At 36.4% G+C, this 15,956-nt stretch overlaps 1 protein-coding gene across 4 annotated transcripts in view; it reads left to right on the top strand.

Moving 5' to 3' along the window:
- The window catches only part of LOC100350425 (bifunctional heparan sulfate N-deacetylase/N-sulfotransferase 3), a 186,207-nt gene that overhangs the window by 155,495 nt on the left and 14,756 nt on the right, over nucleotides 1-15,956 (top strand). For 3 of the 4 annotated variants that reach the window (XM_051820057.3, XM_089302885.1, XM_051820058.3), the window contains 4 exons: nucleotides 4,801-4,924; nucleotides 9,885-10,059; nucleotides 12,693-12,863; nucleotides 14,677-14,786. In XM_051820057.3, the coding sequence (XP_051676017.1) occupies nucleotides 4,801-4,924; nucleotides 9,885-10,059; nucleotides 12,693-12,863; nucleotides 14,677-14,786 (580 nt within the window). Of the gene's footprint in view, nucleotides 1-4,800; nucleotides 4,925-9,884; nucleotides 10,060-12,692; nucleotides 12,864-14,676; nucleotides 14,787-15,956 lie in introns of those variants that run through there. The other variant, XM_089302882.1, reaches the window with a different exon arrangement.

Here is a 15,956-nt window from a genome sequence, read left to right as displayed (position 1 = left end):
CTCCCACTGCCATCACAAAACCTTATCATTGCTGATCACATTTTTCTGAAGCTAGGCTTATCAAATTTGCATCAGAAAGCTCTGCAGGATATGCTTCTTCTCTCATTGTGCTGGATATACAGACATTTTAATACTTTGGTTAGATAGCAGAATTAAACTGAAATTTAATTGGATTTTGAAATGTTTACATTACAATTTGGATTAATATTTGCCTTTAAAAAATTTTTAATAGAAATTTCTTAATAAAGTTGATTATCCTTACTTTTATTAAGAAAAAGTAAGGATAATCAAGTTGACTATCCTTACTTTATTAAGAAAAATTTACTTATGATAAGATTCACCCATTTAAAATTATAATTTTATGCATTTTGGAAACTGTACTCAGAATTATAATCACAACAACATTTAAGATATGTAACAGTTTTGTCATTAAGAGGTTTCTCCATGTTCCTTTATAGTCAGTTCTCTCCACAAGTAACCACCTTTTGCTCCTATAGTTTTTCTTTTTTTAGAATTTAATGAATAAAGAAGTATAGTGTATATCCCTTTGTATTTGACTTTTCATTTAGCATAATAAATTTCTGAGATTTATCTGTGTTGTGTATATCAGTATTTTGTGAAATTGATTTTTTTATTAGACAAAAGTGTCTTCTGTCCGTCGCCTGAGAATTAAATAGCATCATTTTTAATTTTTATTTTTCTCAAAATTGTTTTTCTGAATAATTCTTCATAAATTTCTACTTATCTGTGCAGTCAAATATGTTTTCAGTGTTGAAATGTGCAAAAATACAAAAATCAATGTTTTCTGAATGGTTATTTAAATGTGTGTATCTGATTATATTGTTGAGTTAACCACTAACAAAATATATATGCAGAAAAAAAATTTTTTTTTTGGAAAGGCAGTTAGACAGTGAGAGAGAGAGAGACAGAGAGAAAGGTCTTCCTTTTTTCCGTTGGTTCACCCCCAAAAATGGCCGCTATGGCCAGCACGCTGTGCCGATCCAAAGCCAGGAGGCAGGTGCTTCCTCCTGGTCTCCCATGCCAGTGCAGGGCCCAAGCACTTGGGCCATCCTCCACTGCACTCCTGGGCCACAGCAGAGAGCTGCTCTGGAAGAGGAGCAACCGGGACAGAATCCGGCGCCCTGACAGGGCCTAGAACCCGGGGTGCCAGCGCCGCTAGGCGGAGGATTAGCCTAGTGAGCCGCGGCGCCAGCCCGATGCAGAACAATTTTAATACCCAAGAATATGTGTACATAAAGATAGATTTTAGAAACTACAACTTAATCACTGGAAAATTACATTATGCCTTTTATTGATTCTATAATATAATTAGATTATAAGAAATTTTTCTCTTTGACTAATTGGTATTAAAACCAAACAACAGGATTTAATATAATTCTTGAAAATAAAATTTAGGCCGGCGCCGCGGCTCAGTAGGCTAATCCTCCATCTTGCGGCGCCGGCACACCAGGTTCCAGTCCCGGTCGGGGCACCGGATTCTGTCCCGGTTGTCCCACTTCCAGACCAGCTCTCTGCTGTGGCCAGGGAGTGCAGTGGAGGATGGCCCAAGTGCTTGGGCCCTGCACCCCATGGGAGACCAGGAGGAAGCACCTGGCTCCTGCCATCCGATCAGAGCGGTGCGCCGGCCACAGCACACCGGCCGCGGTGGCCATTGGAGGGTGAACCAACGGCAAAGGAAGACCTTTCTCTCTCTCTCTCTCACTGTCCACTCTGCCTGTCAAAAAAAAAAAAAAATTAAAAAGAAATGTTTTCTGAAACATTTCAGAATATTTTTATTCTAAAATAACATTCAGAAATAAACTGTTTTCGGCCAGCACCACATTCACTAGGGTAATCCTCCACCTGCGGCGCCAGCACACCGGGTTCTAGTCCCGGTTGGGGTGCCAGATTCTGTCTCGGTTGCTCCTCTTCCAGTCCAGCTCTCTGCTGTGGCCCAGGAAGGCAGTGGAGGATGGCCCAGGTCCTTGGGCCCTGCACTGGCATGGGAGACCAGGAGGAAGCACCTGGCTCCTGCCTTCGGATCGGCACAGCATGCCGGCCATAGCGGCCATTTGGGGGGGTGAACCAACAGAAAAGGAAGACTTTTCTCTCTGTCTCTCTCTCTCTCACTTTCTAACTCTGCCTGTCAAAAAAATAAAAAATAAAAAAGAAATAAACTGGTTTTTTTTAAGTTATAGCCATACTTATTTTTCTCACAAAGATTTATTCTATTTACCTTAAAAAATGCTTCCTGTATTTTTACTTATATAATCAAAATATAATTATATTTTATATAAGTATTTCTGAATTATATACCTTACATAATTAAATACTTTACATAATATCCAGATATGACATTATTTAGGGGCTTTCACATAGGTTATTTCACTTGACCTTCACAAAACCCTGAGTGAAATGTTTTATTCCCTGCTACACAGATGAGAAACCAAAATTCAGAGAGACTAAATAATTTTTGTTCAAGTTAGTAAGCACTACAAATAAAAGTTTACCCTGGAATTGATCTGACCACAGAGAACATGTTCTTTCTGTTTTATTGTAGATAGATATCAGGTAATAAAGGATTATTTCCCCAATGGTTGAAATATCGTTTCATGTTTCTTTTAAGTCTGTGATTTTCAAAGGATGGTTGCCAGGCCAGCAGCATAGGTAACACCAGAGAACCTGCTAGAATGACAGATTTGGGGGTCATACCATAGATTTGTTGAATAAGAAATTCTGAGATAGAACCCAGCTATTGGTATTTTAACAAGCCATCTAGTTGAACATAGGGCATGCCAAAGTTTGAGGTCTTCTATTTCAAGTCAACCTTGAAAAAACGTTTTTAATTTATATATCATAGATTACAATGTATCATTCACTATAGTTGTCTATTATTGTAGATAAAATATTCATTGTCTACATTGTCTAGATTAAATCTAGAAACTTTTTGGCTTTCAATTCATTTTTCTAGAATATATATATTTTTAAAGATTTATTCATTTATTATTTGAAAGGCAGAATTAGAGAGAGGCAGAGAGACAGAGAGAGAGAGGTCTTCCATCCATTGGTTCATTCCCCAGTTGGCCAAAATGGCCAGAGCTGGGTCTCCCACATGAGTGCAGGGACCCAAGGACCCAGGCCATCTTCCACTGCTTCACCAGGCCATAGCAGAGAGCTGGATCAGCAGGGACTCAAACATCTTTACCCACCATGCCACAGCATCGGCCCCTAGATTTTATTTCTTTTTACAGTTATTCTTAACAAATTTTCCAATATAGATATGGTAGATTTAAGTATAATACATAAAAGAAAGCTTACCAGACAAATAAGGAAATTCAAAAGTTTATAGAAATGGCAACATGACACCATTACTAAGTTAGATTAGAACAGTAATTTCTCCAAGTGAGAGAAATATTATAAGGCCATGTCTGATTACTGTTGCTATCTGTTGGCCTACAATACAATTAACAAGTACTGCTCCATCAGATTGTACAATACTGCAAGTCACATTTGAGTAGAGAAGTAGAAACTTGATGGTATATTTCTCTCTTAAGAGTACTGAGTACCTTGACCAGAAATTTTTATATTATGATCTTAAAAACACAATCTTAGCTGCAAGTACATGGTTAGGTCTTTAGCAAACTAAACTGAAACTGCCTTATTTTCTCTAATAGCAATCTAAGTTGTATCCTTTACTGCCTAACTCAGGTTTATAAAATACTAATTTATGATTTAAAAAAATAATATTCTTGCTCCCCAAGAGTCACAAATCTATATGCATACCAGAGGTATGCTATTCTCTTTCCAACACAATGCAAATTTTGTAAGTTATATGACTAAGAAAGTATAAAATTCTTTTTTAATTTTTTTTTTTTTTGACAGGCAGAGTGGACAGTGAGAGAGAGAGACAGAGAGAGGAAGGTCTTCCTTTGCCATTGGTTCACCCTCCAATGGCCGCCGTGGCCGGCGCGCTGCGGCCAGCACAACGCGCTGATCCGATGGCAGGAGCCAGGTACTTATCCTGGTCTCCCATGGGGTGCAGGGCCCAAGGACTTGGGCCATCCTCCACTGCACTCCCTGGCCACAGTAGAGAGCTGGTCTGGAAGAGGAGCAACGGGGACAGAACTGGCGCCCTGACCGGGACTAGACCCCGGTGTGCCGGCGCCACAAGGTGGAGGATTAGCCTAGTGAGCCGTGGCGCCGGCCCGAAAGTATACAATTTTTTAATAAATTTAGAAATTTAAGCAGTTCTGACACTGTTCTTCTATAGTCAGAAGATTCAAGCCTAAGTAAATTTATTGAAACATTAAATTCTATCTTGAATTTAATTAGTTCAGAAAAAAACTTTATAGAAAAACTCAACTGTTTTTATACATATACACTTATATAATATATTCAGTTTATGTAGTGCTTTATTAATTTCTAACTACATTCAGATACATTATGTCTTCTCATTCCCAAAAGATGCCTATGAAATAAGCAAGACTGGTATTTTCCACTGAGAAAGCCGAGACAAATAGAAGTTGAAAGCCAAAGTCAAGAAGCAAATTAGTGATTGAACAGCAAATAAAAGCCAATTTTTACAAATTCTACAATAGGCCTCTTGTCCTCACACCACTCTATCTCTAATTTTTAGACTGCTTCTTTTAAAATGCTGATTATCTACTCAATTTAATTCAAAGGATATTTATAATTAATCTGGGTCATTATAATATTTGAATTTATTTATGACTTTGAAATGTTAATATTAGGAATCTGTCTTTTCATTTAATTAATTTCTAAATCTCTATTGTTTTTTAGGTACCACTGCTTTGTATTTGTTCCTGGTTATGCATCCTTCCATCCTTAGTAACTCCCCCAGCCCAAAAACCTTTGAGGAGGTACAGTTCTTTAATAGAAATAACTACCACAGGGGGATTGATTGGTAAGATGGGTTATTAGTATAAATCTAAAAGTATATGTACTATGTACAGTATAAAATAGCACTAAAATGTAGAAATATGTAAGTTTGTAGCCTCAAAAAAATTACCATCTTTGCCTAGGAAATCGACTGAATAACATGAAGGCACACAGAAATTATTCATAACAAACTCTTCTCAGTTTATGATGGGATTTATTGTCTCAAGAGGTCCCCATGTAATTTTGACATTCATTATCCCTCTCTCTTTTTGTTAAAGGATTGTGTGGTGGCTCTAATTAGCTAGCTCTTATTTATTTATTTATTTATTTATTTGAGAGACAGAGTTAGCAAGAGAGAAGGAGACAGAGAGAGACATCTTCCATCTATTGGTTCATACCCCAAATTATGTCAAGCAAGCCAGGAGCCAGAAACTCTATGTAGGGCTCCCTTGTGAGTGGTATGTGGCCCAAGTGTTTGGGCCGTCTTCTGCTACTTTTCCAGGCACATTAACAGGGAGCTTGATTGGAAGTGAAGCAGCCAGCATCCCAGGCAGCAGCTTCACACGCTGTTCTACAATGCCCCTGAACCATCATTAGCTGACTCCCAGAATATATTAGCAGGAAGTTGGATTGGAAGTGGAGCAGCCAGGACCCAAACTAGCACTATGTTGTTGAATGATGGCATCCCAAGAGGCAGCTTAACCCTCCGAGCCACAGGGTTCACCCCAGGATTAATTACCTTTGATGTAACTACAGATATGAAGTCAAAGAAATAAGGATTATATTCCTCTCTACTTGTAAGAAAGCACTTTCATATCTTTCTCCTGTGAACTTTTTATTAAATGATGCTATAGCCCATATATATAATTTTCTATTTTGCTTTGGCATAAAAGATTTTAAAAAAGAGTAAATGTATATACAATCATGAGTAGTGAAAGCTATAAAAAAGCTACAATATAACATTTCTTTTACCTTTGAATTGAAATTAGAACTATATCAAGCATCTAAAGAAAATAGTCAAAAAATAAAAATGTCAGATATACAGAAAATAGTTATATAGTAGCAATGGATTGTACAAAATAACATGTTAATCATAAAATGTAGAGTCTTGCTATTAAGGTATAAATCAGAGAGTGTTATAAAAGACTGGAATGCTTATAATAATTTTGGAGCATAAACAAACATTTTGCATTTATTTTAGCACAAAATAATGAATAAATTAAACTTTTTATCAACTACATGATCTCAGTTTTACAATTTACATATCAACCACCTCAAGAGTTGTTTGTGGGTAATTCAAATAGGAAGATAAAGAAATAGATTGAGGGGGTGGCATTGTGGCACCACAGGTTAAGCAATACCAGCATCCCACATGAATGCTAGTTCAAGTCCCAGCTGCTCCACTTCCAATCCAGCTATCTGTTGATGAACCTGGGAAAGCAGAGGAGGATGGCCTAAGTACCTGGACCCCTGCTACCCACATGGGAGACCTAGTTGGATTTACAGGCTCCTGGTTTCAGCCTGGCCCAGCCCTGACTACTGTGGCCATTTTGAGGAGTGAACTAGAGGATAGAAGATCTCTCTCTTTTTCTCTCTGTAACTCTGCCTTTCAAATAAATAAATCTTATATATATATATATATATAGAGAGAGAGAGAGAGAGAGAGTATAATTTGAGTACCCACTAGAATTTACATCTATTCTAATCATTATTTCACTGCCAATTCTTCAGTGTAGCACTTCATATTACAACTGCTTCAGCTGCTATTTACCACTAACCTAAGTATATACACTAATATTAATGTAATAAAGTTATATTAACATTAGGACTAAAAAGAGTGATTAAAGACTGCTTTGGGGGCAGAATGGAGTGTGATACTGGGATTCCTTGAGACTTAAGGATAACTGTGCGAATAACTAACTTTTTTATCATAAATTTTATCCAAAAAATGTTGATCAGAAGCCAGTAGTGAGTAAAAGCCCTGTAATTAGGAACAACAGCAGCTACCAAAATCCTTAAGGAATTTATAAGGAGATGGCATAAAAGAGTAGAAAACTAAAGAAACATGCCAAATGTAAGCATTTTTGATTGGCACATTATGTTTATAAAAGATAATACAAGTTATAATAGTACCTGAAAATGTCAGTCTACAGCAATAACTATAATCGTCTCTATAACATCAAAAGTGTTCACAGTCTTCAGAGTAGCCTTTCTGTGAAACAACAGTACCTCAGCCATCCCTTTGGAACCAGGATGTCATAAGGTTGAAGATTGTGTTTCAGAGTTCCAGGGTCAATTAAAGAACTAACCCAGGAACGATTAGTTAATCTATTCTTTTGAAGAACTGGGTAGGACCAGGAGTGTGACTGCTTGGGATGCCGAAATCTCATATTAGTATTCCTAGTTCAAATCCTGGTCATTTCCGTTCCAGCATTCCTGGAGCAGGTGATGGCTCAAGTACTTGGATACCTGCTACCAATGTGGGAGACCTGCACTGAGTTCCAGGTTCCTGGTTTTGGCCTAGCCCAGCCATGGCTGTAACAGGCATTTGGAGAGTGAAACAGCAGATGGATGTTTCTCTTCCATGTCTGTTTCTCTTCCTTTCTGATTAAAATAATTTACTTTTTTTATGTAAAGGAGATGTGGATTAAACCAGGGCTGCATTAACTGACAAGCAGCCTCAACACAGGTTTGGGAAATAAGTAAGGTAAATGAATATTTGAAAATTTCAACTCTGACAAATTAACCAAGATTTATAATCAGAAGAACTAGGAAAAATGTTTTACTTTTATATATGCAAATATTTTATCTTATGGCTTGGTATTATTATTTTCAATTACTTGAGCATGTAGAAGAGCTTTTTTGGATCACTTGATGTGTAAAAAGCCGTAAGATCTTGTCAGTACCTCTAAACATCTTAATGTGGTTTAGAGTAAAATCAATTAGAAATACTCAGGGTCAACCCAAATAACAAATAAAATGTGAGTATTAGAAAAATCACATCTTTACGGTGAAAAAAAATGCTAAGTTTAATGTTTTACAGAAGTAGCAAAGCTTAAAAGAGAAAGACATTCACTTTTTTAAAACCCAATTGTTAAACCACTCTACTTTATACTCCAGTTCTTCGGATAACCTGAATTCATATTCTCCAAATGTGAGCCTACCTGGAAAGCTTCCAGATGCTATGCTGAAACTATGAATCTAAATTCCTTTTATTTACTTGTTTCAAACCTTTTCCAGGGACCTCTAGGTACTAACCACTGTATGTGGGACTATAGGGGAATAAGACCCTGTCTTCTCTGTGAAACTATGGGGTCAGTCAAAATCAATGCTCCATAGGTCAGAACTGCTTGAGGAGATTTCAGAAGCCTGAACTGTTGAGGTATAAAAGACTGCTGGGAAGGTGGAAGAGATTTTAGGAGTCAAAAGCTCTCTAATTTCAACAGCTGTGCACTTTTGTGTGTGTGTGTGTTTGTTTGTTTTTTTTTTTTTTTGAAGCCTTTCTTGGAAAAGGCTACTTTGACACAGGTGAGACCAGATACCACTAAATACCCAGAATAACCTCAGCACCCCTGGAACTAATGCGAACCGCTAAGAAAGAAAGATCTTGAAATTTGGCACTTTCTGTAAATACAGTATAGACCAGACCAGATAGCAGATCAAACTCTCAAGAAATTTTGTGTCACTTTTTCGATCTGAAAGGATGCCAGAATGACATACCACTAACAAGGCAATTTGCAGAAACATAAAGGGATTTCTTTACTGCTTTGAGTCTTAAGACATTACTTTGTTATATCAACTAAACATTGCAATGTGTTAACACCTAAAGCCCTAGTAGAAGCTTGATCGTGTGAGATGACATGATCTCACAACTACATATAAATGAAGGTCTCACATGATCTTCCATCCAAACAAAATAACATTCTAAAAAAGAAATCATCCTGTGAATGTTCAGTAATCATTGTTCTACCTACTCTTTTGTTCAGTAATCATTGTTCTACCTACTCTTTTGTTCAGTAATCATTGAATTACCAACTCTTGGTCCCCTAAGTCATAGTAGCTTATGAGTTAAACAGGATGGGGGCTATAGTAGTAAGGCTATTTTTATAAAATGTTAATCATCTCTACCAGTTAAATTTTTATAGTCTAAAAAGTTCTTTCCCTACAGAAGTTGTCCCTTAGTCCTTCAGAAATATGTATTACCACATGCTGCATTATATTTGGCAACTTTTATACAGGTGGAACATTAAATAAAATCCTATTATTGCAGTACTTAAGCCTTATAAGTATCCCTGTGTTCACTCTACTGGTGATTTGAATTCTCATTATACTTAAGGATACTGGACCTGACCTTGGGAAATTTGATAGGATTTTATATTTATGCAGAAAACACACACACTTTTTAAACCTTTCTTATAATCATTCTAAAGCTCTATGTGAAAAAACTAAATGAACAGGCCATATTGCACCAGATATGTTCTGCACTGGATAAATATAGTATCAGCACAACACATGAGTGGGAACAACATTATTTTACTTGCAATAAAGTAAAAACAAGTTTTTTCTAAAGCCTTTAAAAATGTCTTTGAACTGAACATACCACCTTTTTTTGTTCAAATCTTTTTGTTGAGTATTTAACATTTTTCTCTGTACAGTATTTTTGCATTTAAATACCCTGTATATAGTTAGGCTGGTTGTTATTACAGTTTGGTCATTCTGTGTCTTCATTTTTGTTATCTCTCTTAAATTTTGTCCTGATAGGAAGCAAAATAAAAACAAAATGTATTTAGAAAAACATTTTCAAAACACATTATTCTGTTCTGGTTATTTTTTCCTAGCTAAGTATATAGGACAAATGCCTTAAAGAAAAAAAAAAGTTTTTGTTTAGGAAATAAATGAATTTGTGGGATACTTTTAATGTCTTCAGTCACCAGGATATGAGTATAAACCAGAGTCTTAGTTTGAGACAAATATTCCTTTTCCAGGTATATGGATTTCTTCCCAGTCCCATCTAATGTCACCACCGACTTTCTATTTGAAAAGAGTGCCAATTACTTCCACTCAGAAGAAGCTCCTAAACGAGCTGCTTCTCTGGTCCCCAAAGCCAAGATCATCACCATTCTCATTGACCCATCGGACCGAGCATATTCTTGGTACCAGGTAAGCAAACATAATGTGTAAATGAATGAATATAAGCTGTAGTCCACTAAAATTTTACTTATAAAAAATAGGCAGTAGGACATAGATTGTTGACTCCTGTTCTAAAAGAATTTAAATAACTATACTGAAGAAACAACTTAGTAGGAAAGCTAATATGAGATTTCATTCCTGAAGACCCAACCTACCTAAACTTAGAATCTAAGTCGTTCTCATTTGAGGGTATTTTAGAAATTCTGTGGAAAATGAAAATGAAATATATGTTTATTTTGGTTCCAAAAAATTGAAATCCATGCATACATAGGTTCTTCAAAGAGCCTATGGAGAATGGAAAATTTATGCACAGATCTCACTTCTGCACCAAAATAAACTTGTCTTTTAATTACATTTCCATTAACCTGTTGAAGTACCAACACATACTCATTGTGATTATGTTTATGATGTTGTGTAGAGCTTAGCCACAAGTGATCATTTTGAAATACTTCAACAAACTAATACTACTACTTACATGTAAAATGCATTTGCATTTTAATTTCACTAAAAATAATATTTAAAAAGGCCTTTCATGGTGATATTTTAATCACCAAATGGAAAAACTCAACAGACTGTCAAAATTATAAGAATATAACAAAACTGTTAGTGACTTTAGACTCTGGGATACTTAGTTAACATTTTTAAGTTTTATAATTTAAAAAATGCTTCCCTAATATTCACACATTCATCCATTCACCAAATAATTTTAATGACTACCATTGCAAAGTATTGAGCTAAACATGATTTCAAGATAAGTTAATAAATGTGCTACACTTGAGACTACTTTGTCTAATTGAAAAAAATATGTAAAGGTAATCATATAAATTAGAACATAGTAAGTGGGATACAGTCAGTTAGACAGTTGTTCAAAGTGATAAAGCCCATCTGAGAAAGCCCACCTGGTACAACTTTGACTTATTAACCAGGTGCAGTACAGCCTGAACACCAGACCCATTGGTATTTCCCTAAAAGGAAGGATTTGTAAGGGGAGAAATTTGGGTAAAATTAAAATGAGGAAGTGTTTTGATGTGTGCAAATAGAGCTATGTGTGCAGAGGTTATGAGTAGACCCCTTCAGAAAAGTAGACAATGGGTCCTATTTCCTTGGCAGCTATGAAGTTTAGCTATATGGAATATTGTTTGCACAAAATCTTCTTATCTGAAACTCTGCAATTGGGTTGAGTATAAGGCTATTGTATTAAAATGACCCACATAATGCAGATCCTGCACACAAGAGTGCATTGTTCATTCTCAGGTAGCTAAGTTCTTGAAAATTATGCTAGAGAATATGGTTCCTCAGTCCTTTGGTTACTTAACAAAAGCCATGTTTCCTCGTCCACAAGCGAAAGAAAGTCCACAGACTGTCAGGAAAGGTTTTGTAGCTAAGGTAGAATAGGAAAGGTCATACAAAGCAGATGGAATCTTTGATAGGACTACTGATAACTTTGATAGGAATATTGCATAACACGGAGTGGAGACATCCTGAAAAGCTAAGATCCAGAGAAATCCACAATTTCACTCCAATTATTCATGCCAGACCTGGAGCCATCTTTTAAACGACAATATACAGCAAGTAGTCAATTGACTGATTTTTCCACCAGGTTTCTTGAGAAAAGAGAAATAAGCCTAAATTGACTCAAAAAGAAGGAAGAAAATTGGAGCTTGGCAACCATTTAGCTCCTGAAAAATTGAGAATTTAAAGAAAAAAGAGGTTTCAAGGCTGCAAGCTAACAAAACATCCTAAATATTGCAAATAAATCATTCCACAGTGGCAAAATGCAGGCCTTAACAAAGTCTAGTAGAGTTTGTAGTATAGTAATTTGAATCTCAATTGCAGTAAATTTGCTATTCAGCTAGATGTGGTAAACATTCACAGACTCACCACTATGCCTGAATATTTATTGGTCAATTTAAGGAAAAGGTGATTTCCTCAAACCCATGGGCCTGAGCCTGAATCATTATGAAACACTTTGCTATTTGGATTGCTGCTTTCTGCATTTTCTTCACAATAAATGATTCTGATGCACTGCAAAGGTTACCATTAGAAAAAATAATCTTGGCTTTTAGATACTAAGTAATATACGATAAAAGCTGCGGCTTTCAGATAATGTACATGTCAGAGTTTTCAGTAGTTTCTCCATTTAAAATAGCCAACAGGGCTTTTCTAATCTGAAACTCCATTAGCAGATGGAGCAAACCCATTTGGCAGAACTAGTGGGGGGCTTGTGTATTATGGATATTCACTGGACATGATAAATAGTCTGCTTACGGGCTGAAAGGGGGCCATTAATGCAGCTCTCAAAAGTTCACTTTCAGAATAAAATATATACTCTAAGGAAACAATTTGTAAAGTTAGTTAAGGAATCCTATCAATAAGAAGTCAGCCTCTACCAAATAAGTTCTCAAATATATACTCTGATCAGTGTGGTAACTTTAAATCCTTATGCTCCCAGCAAACACTTTCCTACTTTATTAATTTCAAAACAAATAACTCCAGCAGTGAAGTATTCCTTCCTCTAGCTCTGAGAATTGTCACAAAGATTGGTTTTTAATTATTTATGCCTATGGTTCAAGTTAGCTTAATTATCCACCTTTTCCTCATAGCATCAGCGATCACATGAAGACCCCGCAGCTCTGAAGTTTAGCTTCTATGAAGTGATCTCAGCCGGGCCCCATGCACCCTCTGAGCTGAGAGCCTTGCAGAAGAGATGTTTGGTCCCTGGGTGGTATGCCAGCCACATAGAGAGATGGCTTGTTTATTTCCCCCCCTTCCAGGTATGCAGCAATAAGAATTTATGTCATGTTGCAGTCTCATTAAGTTAATGACTTAGCTTCAAGGATAGAGAAGTTTTTTTTTTAACTCATTGAAACATTACTAGCTATTATTCTTTAGTTACAAATAATGAGATTATGGTAAAGAAAAATAGATAGGCAGAGGTAGAAAAACTGTTTAATTTTCCATCTAAGAGGGTTTCATAGTAATTCTCACTGCTTTGTTTTCTAGTGCACACCTTTCTTGACTGTAAAGAATTCAGAAACTTTAGAATCTTAACTCATATTCTGAGATTAATGAAGATTGAGAATCTCTTAACAAGACTAATGTTAACTTACTTAAGTGCCATTACTTGTTTTTGAACCACCTGCTAAATTTCTCCTAAGTCCTGTATTTTCTTCAGCTTCATTGCTTTTCTTAACTCATATTCTGAGATTAATGAAGATTGAGAATCTCTTAACAAGACTAATGTTAACTTACTTAAGTGCCATTACTTGTTTTTGAACCACCTGCTAAATTTCTCCTAAGTCCTGTATTTTCTTCAGCTTTCATTGCGTGAACCTGGATTACAAAATCAACTTCTACATCGGTTTGCATAAGCAATCCAGTGACATCAGATACAGTGGTCGAGAACCATGCTAACATGATAGCTACTATCACATATAGCTCTTTTAATGTATAAAAATTAAATAAAATTTAAAATTCAGTTCCTCATCTCCATTAGCCACATTTCAAAGGCTCAACAGCAACAACTCAGATGCAGCAGCTATAGAGTTGGTACACATTACAGAAAATTCTGCTGGATAGTGTTAGTCTAGACTCAATAGAAACAGTGAAGAAGGGTGGGCAGGGGTCACACTGCTGACTTTCTAGCCTTCCATAACAGTCTCCTATCATTTAACTTGCTGGGTCCACCCTCACCAGAGTAGCACACAAATTTTCCCCCATAGTTTCTTTTTTTATTATTATTATTTTTTGACAGGCAGAGTGGACAGTAAGAGAAAGAGAGAAAGGTCTTCTTTTTCCATTGGTTCACCCTCCAATGGCCGCCGCAGCTGGCGCACCATGCTGATCCAAAACCAGGAGCCAGGTGCTTCTCCTGGTCTCCCATGCCAGTGCAGGGCCCAAGCACTTGGGCCATCCTCCGCTGCACTCCCGGGCCACAGCAGAGAGCTGGACTGGAAGAGGAGCAACTGGGACAGAATCCAGCACCCCAACCGGGCTAGAACCCAGTGTGCCGGCGCCACAAGGCGGAGGATTAGCCTAGTGAGCGCGGCGCCAGCCTCCCTGTAGTTTCTTGAGGAACTTCTGTCCATGTTCAGATTCTCAGAATATCTTACTTTCTTCTCCATGTGAGATTCTCAAAACTTTATAATGCTATTCCTGAAACTTGTAAAGAATGACATGTTATCTGTGTCACCACACCTGAGCTTATTACAACTTTTCCTCCTATCTACAGGGCTCTTTCTCAGCTTAAATGATGGAATTGTGTTTTGTTTACTTTTTAAACTTAGTTCCCATTTGTGATTTTGTAGTCACATTTCTAAGCTCTTGGTCTTCACAACTGGATCTGTTGTTTTCATGGTGTTTGCAGGACTTCTCAAATTACAAAACATGACTGTACTTAATTAGTGTGATTTATTTCTTGTTCTAACTCATTAATGAGGATGACTTGATTGTGTCTAACTATAATGCATGAAAATCCCCTCAGGACAGTGTCTCTGAATAAGTTCAGAGTGCAGAAATTTTTCATTATACAATTAACATGTCTTATCAATGTGCACTGTCTTTATTTTTATTTCACTGGTAATTTAGTTGCTAATTATCGATGGGCAGCAGCTAAGAACGGATCCTGCTACTGTGATGGATGAAGTACAGAAGTTTCTAGGAGTGTCTCCTCATTATAATTACTCAGAAGCTTTAACGTAAGTTTATATTCTAATCAGTTTATTAAAGTTTCAGTGCAGAATTGATTTTAAAGAAACTTCAGTTTGAAGATGCAGTTGTCACATAGTTATCTGTTACATGTACATTCTTTTCTGGTTTGACATTAACTAGCTAGGAAAGAATATTTCAACAGTGTGACAAAGAAATATTCTGAATCCTCTATTGATCCTAAGTATGCAAAGATATCCCTTGGAATCGAGACAAACAAAACAATTGTAATCTTAAAACCAACAACAAACTTTACCAGGGACTACTTGAAATAAGTTGCTAAGAGCTGAGTCTACAGACAATATTGGGACCCCTTAGCAGTATTGATATCCTATGTAGTCTGGGAACTGACTCTTCTTTCCCTTCTGCAATTTTCAGAAACAATATCTGACAGCAAGAAATAGCCCAAAAACTGAATGGATGGGCAGAGACAGATGTACCAAATATTTCTTAAATTATTTCTTAAATATCTTCCATTTTTTGCTGCTTCGCATTAACCCACTAGGAGTCTGACCTTGTCACCTCTCCTTTAGAGACCTCAGCAGTTATTAATCTAGTTGGATTGTCTTTGATTTTGTTTTTTTTTTTTTGTTTTGTTTTGTTCTTGTTTTGTTTTTTGCTGGTTTCCTTTGATATTTCTGGATAATTGACTGCATCAGGGCTGAGACCTAGAGGGAGGCAGTAGTTTTTAAACTTTTATAAACAACAAACTGTAGAACTCTTCAGTGTTAGCAAAGTGAAGAGCCACTATCATCGATGGAAGTTCACCTTCTGTACTTCAACACAAGTTTTTTTTTTTTTTCTTGTATGTTTAGAATGCTCAAGTGTTTTTGAACTTAGATAAACTGTATTATATTTTTTAAAAAGCAAGCCACTCCAAGAGTAATGTATATGCCGAAAGTGTCTTTTCAATTTTGTACCCTACGTGACTCTTACTTCACCCTCATCCTGACTCTGGATTTCACTTAGTATTTTTAGATATCTATCTTACTTTAGTCCACTTATAATGATTGATAATCAAATTTATATGGGTCTTTGTTCTTATTTCATGTTTAGAGCAATTGGAAGATAATGAGTTGAATGGGCCATGGACCTCTTACTACACTTTTTAAACATGTTAGGCTCATGAACTGAAAAAGGCTGTATTATGAAATTCTTTC

The sequence above is a fragment of the Oryctolagus cuniculus genome, chromosome 8 (genome assembly GCF_051225735.1).
Source record: "Oryctolagus cuniculus isolate XC-2025 breed Fujian yellow rabbit chromosome 8, ASM5122573v1, whole genome shotgun sequence".
Lineage (NCBI taxonomy): Eukaryota > Metazoa > Chordata > Mammalia > Lagomorpha > Leporidae > Oryctolagus > Oryctolagus cuniculus.
Note: the sequence above shows the minus strand (reverse complement) of the source record. Positions and strands in the feature narration are given on the sequence as shown.